This window comes from Olea europaea, unplaced genomic scaffold (assembly GCF_002742605.1).
Source record: "Olea europaea var. sylvestris unplaced genomic scaffold, O_europaea_v1 scaffold1046, whole genome shotgun sequence".
In the NCBI taxonomy this organism is placed as follows: Eukaryota; Viridiplantae; Streptophyta; class Magnoliopsida; order Lamiales; family Oleaceae; genus Olea; species Olea europaea.
Window position 1 is genome coordinate 51,634 of NW_019227801.1, and position 10,348 is coordinate 61,981.

General features: G+C 33.1%; 1 protein-coding gene across 1 annotated transcript; it reads right to left on the minus strand.

Annotated features, from left to right (window-relative positions):
• Nucleotides 1-1,296: 1,296 nt before the first annotated feature.
• LOC111372907 (patatin-like protein 2) lies at nucleotides 1,297-4,052 on the minus strand. The gene is made up of 7 exons (XM_022995330.1): nucleotides 3,773-4,052; nucleotides 3,397-3,578; nucleotides 3,132-3,312; nucleotides 2,679-2,843; nucleotides 2,203-2,505; nucleotides 1,554-1,729; nucleotides 1,297-1,449 (listed from the first exon to the last, which is right to left on the minus strand). Exons 1-7 carry the CDS (start codon nucleotides 3,881-3,883, stop codon nucleotides 1,383-1,385), a joined length of 1,185 nt encoding a protein of 394 aa, XP_022851098.1. The 5' UTR covers nucleotides 3,884-4,052; the 3' UTR covers nucleotides 1,297-1,382.
• Nucleotides 4,053-10,348: the final 6,296 nt, after the last annotated feature.

Below are 10,348 nucleotides of genomic sequence, written 5' to 3' on the forward strand. Positions count from 1 at the left end.
ATTAATTTCTAGTCACATTCCACAACTACTTGTCACTATAATGATTTTTTATTCACAATGTTTAAATTGTTACTAATATATCCAAAAACTCACATAATCCCTAATTTTTTCCAACTTTTTTCAATTTAAAATCTTATGTCTTACCAATTTTTCCCTTTCAGAAAAAATGACAATAAGCCAGCAAAGCCCACAATATTTTGGAACAACAAACCGCCTGTCCATTCCCATTCAGTGACTTCAGTCCAATGTAAAATTTATGGGACTTGAGTTTTCGAGTCCTTTCGTGTGTCTGATCATCTCGTCTTTGTCTATGTCTCGAATTGGAATAAATTACTATAATGCTGCATTACCATCTACGGGTATAATATAGAACAATCGTAGTCATGTATTCCTTCACTTTTCTTTCTATTTTGCTGGAAGTAAATGTATCTTCATACTCTGGTGAGAAAAATTGCTTTTGAAGAATCATAAACCAGGCAGGCGTTGGACTAGAAAGTAAAGTCCCATTATTTTTTACTTATTATGGTGATGCAAATCCAAGGTAAATTTGCAGGTTAGATTCGAATAATAAATCTCGAGCCTTTGGATACGTCTTTTATATCATGTTGAAGTACTCACACTGTACTTTACAACACACCTTTCGATTCAAAAAAAAAATAATAAAAAATCATTACACGATGAAACTGCAATGAAATTAAGGGCCCGTTTGTTTCGTTCGAATTCCATGGAAAATGGAATTCGAATTCCACCTTTTTCCAATTTTGTGTGTTTGATACGTTTTAATTTCCATGAAATTCCATTTTCTTGCTTATCTTGGAAAATAGTATTTTCTTGGTTTTTAAGGTGGGAATTGGTTTCCCAACCTACTGTTCACGATTTTTATTTTTTTTTAATTTTTTGTTGGCAATGGAAACAAATTTTAAGAATTATCGTAAAAAAATATTTCACTTTAATTGGCAATTTTCATATAAAATAAAGCCAAACGAACACTAAAAGATAGATGATTTTTTTGATTTTTTTTTTTTGGGCAATTGAAACAAATTTTATTTCCAATACCAGTAAAATCTATCCATTTAATTAACAATTTTCATGTAAAACAAAGCTAAACGAACATTAAAAACACTTTTATTTCAACATTTTTCACGTGAAAAATTACATTATTTACAATTCCCAGGAAAACAATTTTTAGGCAATTCAATTCCCTGGAATTCGTTTTCAATTTAATTCAATTCCATCTTTACAATCAAACGGACCCTAAGAATCATTATTACGACAAAGAGTACACAAAAAAATTATGATCAATATAAAGTGTTTTTATTTTTTAACAATTTATTCAAATACAGAAAATAAAGAATCCTTGAAATTCACCACTAGGTTGACTTTTAATTGGTTTGCTGCTGTGAGTTTGACTCTCTGAGTTTCTTTTCATCAGATAACAATTTTGCAAACCTGTAATGCACAAAATAAGCAAAATAAGTAGCTTATTCTATGGCTAAACAATTATAATTAAGAAAAGTATTAAATGCTGTGATTTATGCAATATGGAATTGTACTTTATCAAAGCCTCTTCATTTGTCCCACCATTGGTAATGGGCTCAGTGTTTCCTGTCTGAAAATTGACTCTGGAAACAGGAGCCTTCAATAAATTTTGCCCAATGTTCACAAGGTCTGTTAGATTCTTCTTTGTGATAACATCGATTGAGGAAGTTTCTCCGGTCAACATGTCGTCCTGCATGCAATTGGCCAAAATAAGATACTTAGAGATGTAAAATGAGTTAGGCTATGTGTAGTAAACATCATATCCCGTTTGACCAAAATCTTGACTCAAGGCTTGTTTACGGAAGGGCTCAACTTGACTCGAGCTCAACTTATGGGCCGTTCTGGTGGGCTTGCCCAGGCCCATTTAGGCCTGGAAAATGTGGGTTGTATGGATTGGGTACAACCCATTTGTTACTTCTATTCCTAAGTTATTATTAGCGTCGTATTATACCCCTGTTTAGTACTGCTTAAAAAATACAATTAAAATTTAAGTCAAAGTTAACAATTAATTTTAGCCACACGTATCATAGGAACCACAACTTTTTATTACACATTCCATCAACTTTTATCAAAATTTGCTAAAAATCTGATTTTAATCTCTACCAGAATGAGTCTATATATATATATATATAAGTAAAAGAATAGGAATTGATTTAATCTCACTTGAATACGAAGGTAATTATCATCATTATGGAGTGCTTGGAAGACGACTGATATGAAATAATCCACCATATCTGCAGGTGCTTGTGTAAAAACATCGACTAATGGGGACGAATTTCCTTGTATCAACCAGCCAAACAAGCCCCATTTGGCTGCCATTTCAGCACTATATTTCAGTTCTTGTTTTGCACGTCCTGTGCCTAAAGAGATCACCAGCAATCGCCCATAGTCCAGTGGCTGAATTGGGGAGAAATTTGGATCGTTTCTCGACGCTTGTTTCGTTACCTCTCTTATAGCAACCAAAGCCTGCACTAAAGATTGACGATAAAATTTACATAGATACACCGCGAGCTTGTTTTATTCGATGTTTAGATGAAAGTAAGATTCGATAGAATCAAGAGAAAGATGAAAAATTTCAGTTTTAACGTTTCAAACAAATTCTCGATTTGTTCAGTTGAATTGGTCTCATAAAACATTACCGGATTATTTGCAGCGACGCCGCCATCGATAAGATTGAATTCCCAAGGATTTCCAGCGCTATCAGTACCATTCTTAAAATAATAAGCTGGAAATACTGTTGGCGCAGCAGATGTCCCAATACTTATATCAGACAATAGAGCATCCAAGTATGGCAAATTGTTCAACTGCATTAACAATAATATTTGTTAAGATCATTATCTGCATGCATTTGAATTATTATTTTCTAAAAACGTTAATCTTTTGGGATGAAACCCTAAACGGGAAATTTGATCCATCAGTCAAATTTCAATATTAGCATTTCTAAATGAGCCACTAGCTTACTTGACATGTTAACTATATAATCCCAAGTCGTTGGAATAGTGTGTTTGTGTGTGTGTGTGTGTGTGTGTGTGTGTGTGTGTGTGTGTGAGAGAGAGAGAGAGAGAGAGAGAGAGAGAGAGAGAGAGAGAGACCTCATAAGAGGAGAATATAATTGGTTGCAGAAGCTTTATGTCAAATGTTGGGATGACAACATTGGTTAAAGCTTGATGCAACCTAGTCTGTCCTAAGTTGTCCCTTATCAGTTGATGAAGGTATTTCCCATTATACTTTGGACCTCCTAATAAATCAACAGTACTTTCAACTGACCCTAACCTGCAAGGAATGAAAATTCTGAAATTTTGTACCACAAAAATCAAAGATGAAAACACAATAAAGTTTCTCTTGAATATCAATTACCACTTTTGAGGGAATATTTTAGGCCCATGTTTTGTGTAAAATGGAACGATATCTTTGGCAGCCATAACTGGACGATTATTAGCGTCTGGAGCGGTTAACATGGTAGTAATTAGACCTCCAGTGCTGGTTCCGGCAACTACATCGAAGTAATCTGCAATTCTTGCTTGTTCACCATCCAATTTCTGTCCCATAAGTTTCACCATTTGTTAGACTATTTTCTACTAGATAAATCCTTATTAAGATTCAACAACTGATAGACGATCGAATCACTATATTAAGCGTCATCGTATATCTATAAGTATTTGTATCTAATTTTATCATTGCACAATTGAGTATGTTCTATTATTGCATATCATACATGAACTAAGAATCGTACCTGAAGTTCCGATTCAAGAAATTCAAGAATAGTGGCAGGAATGATTCCCCTGATGCCACCTCCATCAATGCTCAGAATGGTGATCAGATTGCCATAAGTTGGAGGACGCATTTTATAAACAACAAATGATGATCGATTTGAGATAATAATGGAATGTCAAAGGCTAAAGATAGGGTATTTAAAGAACAAAAAATTGATCTTCTCAAAATTGGAAATGCATTTAATGTTGATTAATAGATAGCTTTCTATGTACTCATGCCTCCCACAAATAAAGGAAATTTCCAATTAATTCTGTTTAGATGGTTGTGAGACATAAAACAGCTTATAAAATTGTTAAACATCTTAAAAATTCTGATGCCGTGTGCAACATATTTTGTTTATTTTAGCAAAGTCAAAGGTTGTACCTTAGTTAAACATCCAAGAAATATTCCTAATGTAACATGTTCTTGTCACACACACTCAATTTAATATAAAACGATCAGATTTAATAGATGCCAGGAAATGCATATATGGTTCTTTATCTGAGAAGTCTTCGATCTTAGCATCTTCGATTTTTCAATGACTATTAACACGTATATTTTTTCAAACTCAAGAATACGATACTCTTTAATTTACTATTTTTCATTCTTTATGATTAAACTCGCAAAGCGAAAGAGTCATATAATATAATTCGAACTTAATATACTTGCGTAAATTTTTAATTCAAACTTTGAATTAAAAATTTGTCCCTCGCCAGTTGTGGAAGGCCAAATTTGAATCAACTATTTGGGAAAAATTTATTCATTTGAAAATCATTCCAAGGAAAAGTTCAAAATAACTGAAGAAATTTTTTTGTAGTTAATCTCACATTTCTGCTGACGTTATTATTTGTCTGAAAAGAGAAAAAGAATCAAGTTTCTCTTCTTTTCTCTTATTTAAGAAATCAACTGGTCCTGATTGCAATAATTCTATCCGAAAAAAAAAAAAAATGACGACTCAATTAGGTAATTGAAGATTGTTTATTTTAGTTTATGGTCCTTTGAATAGCTAGAGATTTCAAACATATTCACGCAATGTAGTGACAATATCGTCGACAACGTTCACGAATTCGTAAGTATATATGGTCAAATAAACCTACAACTTTGAATTAAGTTTAGACGAAGATATACACTTCTTAAGTTCATCAAATAATATTTCTAATAAAGTCAATTCGAAGCCAAAAGCTGGCACATAACTTGCCCAAGCACACAACACAAACATTGGTTGAGCCCAAAACGCTTCTTCTTAATGAATTGAACTATTAAATAAAATAAAAAAAATAAAAAATAAAAACGAAGCTCTTCATACGCTAAGTTATTTCAATTATTAAATTAATTGTCAGTGCTTCTTACCTGGCTTGAGCTTATCTAGGATATTTTTATTGTTTCATGGCCAAGAGATGACCTATTTGGGAATCATTGCTTGGTTTACTTGCCAAAGTTCAAGGAGAAAATTTCTCTTCTTATGAGATTGAACGGATAATCATATGAAGACTTCCTAAACTTCAGATCAATTTATAACGATATATTAATGTTACTTATATGACCAAATATAATTGTTTGTTGATTTATTTATTTCTTTACAAGATTATGACATGATATTGGTTCAAAAAGTTGTTTGCTTTCTACAACCTGTTGGATCTCTTACGTGCACATTTTCTATCATTTTGCTATTGAGACTTGAGATTTGATTTTAAATCGTCAAACATGTTAAGAAAAATTGATATAACCATTATGCATTAATTGTTATTTTGATATTTAATTGACGTGAATTTAATCCTTAGCGTGTTTACTCATAAAAGTGGCTCAATTGAGAATACAGATCTTGGAATTCAAATGCTCACATGAGCTTTTGGCGAGTTTCTTAGGGATGACAATGGGATGGCGGACTAGGAACGGAATGGTGCCGACCGGCGTAGAGCGTTTATCCCCATCCCCATTCCCATCCCCACTCCATTGGAGATTTCTAGGAAGCGGGAATTAAAATATTCTTACTTACCGTCCTATTTAATTACTTGTTTTTAAATTTGGAAAACATCAAAATAAAATAAAATAAAATAAAAAAATGGAGAATGGAGAATTGCGGGGTGGGTCAGAGATAGAGAGTTTTTTCATTTTACGTCAAGCAATAAATGATATTTTGAAGCTATAAACATAGTCATGCAAATAAAATTAATTAAGCATTACCCACCAAGCAAAGGTTCAATTAAATTCTATTAAAAACAGTTTATTTTGGTAAGTGAATGTAAAGGATTGTTTGAGGGTGTTTAGAAGCTCACAACATTCCAATTTTCTATTCTTTTGTGCCAAATTTTGTTGAGTAATACCAAAGTTTAATTGCCTTTCATTTTGCCAATTGTTTGTCTAAATATTTTGACTCAGCAACATTCAAATCCATCAATAAATTGCACCAAACATGGATTGATTTTAAAATCAAATTAACCTAGAAAACCACACAAATGGAAATTAATCCAATCTATAAAGACTAATACATAAAATACATACCAAAAGAGGAATATGTAGATCTAATTGTGTCAAAACAGGTTGCCCATTAATCCATCTTAGCTTACCCAAATTAAGTCGGGTTGAGCCTCTCATGGTTGGTGATAGCGTTGTAAAATAGATAGAAACTTTCTTTCCTTGTATTTTTAAGGTCGTAGTAGATAACATATTGCATAACTTATCTTATATAAATTATTGTGGTCTTTGGGAGATCAAGAAGCAAGCGAATTGCCATAAAATATAAAGCAGGTGATCACAAGCAACCAAAGGCAATCAAATAGCTCCTATGGCCTAACCATCGAGTGATCAAGAAGCAACCCGAAGCCTCAATACATGGTGTACAAATTCATTTAGGGATCTAGAGTACTTTATACATGATTCTAGTCCACTTTGCATGCCATTTTAACATTCTTAAATCTTCGTGATATAACAGACTAAAATTGTACAAGTACATTAAACAATTTTTCTCAAAATTGAATAAGCACCTTGTGGAGCAATAAATTTCACATGTAAATAGCTTAATCTTCAAAACTAAATTAATGGACCCTCAAGCTGAAAATCTAATTCTGGGGTTCTATGAATCATAAGAAATAAAGAAAAAAAATCATTTTCTGTTGCTGTAGAACCGGATTAAAGTACCCTCTCTGATTAAAATACCCTCTCAAGGTACTAGATCCACGTTTTCAAAGCAGAACTTGGCTCTTCTTTCCTAAGGGTTCCAGCTCTTTGAACCTTCTTCAAGCTTGGCTATGGAGGTTTTTTTATATAGTTAAAGGTATCCATAGTTAGGCTTCTTATACTCTAGATGTTGGAAGAAAGAGTTCTAGCTAGCTTGGATAGAGGTTTCTTATTCATCAGTGTTTGAAAGTGATTAGAAGTGTCATGTTTTTAGAGAGTTTTTTGCAAGAGATGAGAGAAGATAAAATTAAATTGCTTAGTTTTGGAATTCTAACTGTATAGATCCTAACATTTTTAATTTTGTAGACTTTACCCTAATATTTAATTTGTGCCAATGAAAGTCCCTAATCTTTCGAAAATATGCAGCGAGGGTCCAAACTGATGGAAACCGTCCATTTGACCACTAGGTGACCAAAAATTTTGATTTTGACCTAATTTGGTAAGGGTAAAATGGTAACTCCACAAAATTAACATAAAATAATTAAAAAAGAAAAAGGAAACCAAACCAAATCACCCCACCCCACCCCGCCCGGTCCACTCTCTAATGAAAAACAGCTAGAACCTCGTGGATCTGCCTTCTCCTTCTTCCCCACTCACACCCACATCGGTGGTCGAAATGGCCATCCAAAGGCCAGCCATCACAACCACATCACAATGATAGCACCGTCGCTTAAAGGCCGGTGCCACCACCCAAATCAGATTTAAATGAAAGTCAAACCTATTACAAAGCTCCAACAAATTTATGGAAGATTTCTATTTTATGAGATTCGATTGTGGTTGTCAATGGTGGATCCAGCTAGTGGCAAGATAGGGCGATCGTCCTAATTGGATCCACCGGAAGCCATTTTTTTGGCTGAAGGTAGACTAAGATTTTAGATTATATTACTGATAATTCTTTTTCCTTCTAAATTCTTCTTGTAGTTGAAGTGGTTGGAGTTTGTTTTCACATTTTGAAGGTCCCGGTTTCGATTCTCTTCACACCCAATTCATTGTGCAATTTTTTTAGTTTACAACAACTACCAAAATTAATGCAATAGGAAGGAGTTTGATGAGATTTGAACCTTAAACCTTTATTATAATCATTGAAAGCCTGACCACTTTGGCACCTATTGTTTTTGGCACTTAATTAAACAAAATAATATATATTATATTTATTAGATTTAATAAAATTATAAAGATTCAAAATCATGCTCTTCCTTTAAATTATACAATACTTGGTAACAATGTCTTTTGGTGAATATATGATTTATTCTTATAACACAATTATATATATTCAATATGAACAAAATAATTGTTATCTTTAAATTTTAAGCCTTGTTTTATTTTCATTTTTTTTTCAAAATACATTTTTATCTATCTTATTTTTAACCATAAATTTTTCAATAAAATAATATTACACGCAAATTCAAAACTTTTTTCTTATTTTTGACCTCATGTTCTCCATGAAATCATTATTTCAAAATGTATTTTTAGAAAAAAAAACATTAAACGGGCTCTTAATACTTTATTGTGGCTGACAGTCGACAATCAACGACCGTCCGTGCTGACTCAAAATCCTAGATTCGCCACTGGTGGTTGTGTGGGGATTTGACAATCATTAGTGAAGGTGGCAATTGGTGGAGATCTGATTCTTACATCTTTGGTATTGACTTTGAGGTTTGTCGATTATGAAATTGAAACTGGATGGGTAGGTTTTTGCTGAGTTTTAAGTATTTCGAAATTACAGAAGGTTTCAAAATGGGGGTGGGTTTTCAATGTAGAGGTTGTTGGCGGTTTGAGATGGTGGTGGTGGCATCAATTTACGTGCGACATCGTGTGGGTGGCGACGATGGCCACAGTTTGACAGTGGGTGAGTTTTAGTTTCGAATAAGGTATGTTTTCTTGGTCTTTATTTTCAAATGTATAGTGACAAATATGGTGGCGGTGGAGGGTGCTAGAATAGTGATGGTGGTGGCGACAATGGTGTGGGTCAAAGGTTGCGTGGTGACTGTGTTTGTTGAAAATGCCTGAGACGAAGAAGAAGACAAGTGGTTTTGATTGGTGGGTGGGGTGGGGTAGGGTGGCGTGGGGAGAGGTGAGTTTTTTTTTTTTTTTTTTTAATTACCTAATTTTGTTTTATGTTTTATAATATGGAATTATCTATGTTACCATTTTACCCTTACCAAATTAGGTCAAAATCAAAATTTTTAGTCAACTAACGGTCAAATGGACGGTTTCTGTCAGTTTGGACCCCTGCTGCATATTTTCGAAAAGTTAGGGACGTTCGTTGGCAAAAATTGAAGGTTAAAATAAAGTCTGCAAAAATTGAAGAGGCTAGGGACCGCTGTTGCAAATTTCCCTTTTTTCTTCAATAACTTCTGACTTTATACACGCCCAAATAATAAAACAATGGCTTTCTCTTATCCTCTCCTCCAAATCAGATGCCATCTCTACACTACATGGGGAGTATTCTTATGAAAAATCCATCGGATATATTAGTTTGCGGCGATGGAGAGGGAAAATAGATCTTAGTTCTTGTTTTCGAAACGTAACACTGTGTGCTCTTGATATGTATTTATTGTTATATATCGCTTTCAATGTGTGTTTCATGGTGGGTGGATGATGGTGATAGTGATGGTGGTTGCTGACGGCGATAGTAGAGCAAATCTATTTGTAATGGTGGTGACGTCGTCTAGTGCTGAGGGTTGTAACGGGTGTATTACAATTTACAAATGGTGACAGTATCAGAAGATGAATTTTGCTACTTTTACAATTGGTTGACAACCTAGTCACAAGAGAGGGCTCATGATTTTTTTATTCATCGTGGACCCCCTCTCATGTGTGTGGTTATACATGTAGCATGACCAATCGTAAGATTGTGTGTAACAAGTGGCGGTGGTGGAAGTGTGACAGTAATGACTATGATTGTTACAACTTAAAATATTCTTCTATATACGTGTGGGGGTAATTTTGAATACTAGTTGTTACTTTATAGCTAAAACCCAATTTTTTATTTATTTTAAGTTGGGTAATTTTACAATTTAAAAACTGTCAAGAATATCTAAGTTTTATTTATATAATCTATTGTGAATATATATTTTTTAAAGTAAAATATATATTTTTTGTAAATGGAAAAACATTATATAAATGACGCTCTCAAAAAACTCGATTGAATGTTAGGTGTAAATGAACGAGTACTAATTGAATTTTGGAAAATAAGAAATTGTTAAAAATTGGTATATAAATTAATACATAATGTACTTTGTTATTTGTTGATTATGGATAATTTGGTCCATTTAATTATTTTTAATGATTAATTTGTAAACCTTTTAGTAAAAGTTATTTTTTGTTATCATATTACTATTTACTGTAGTACGGAAAATATAAATTTTAAGAAATA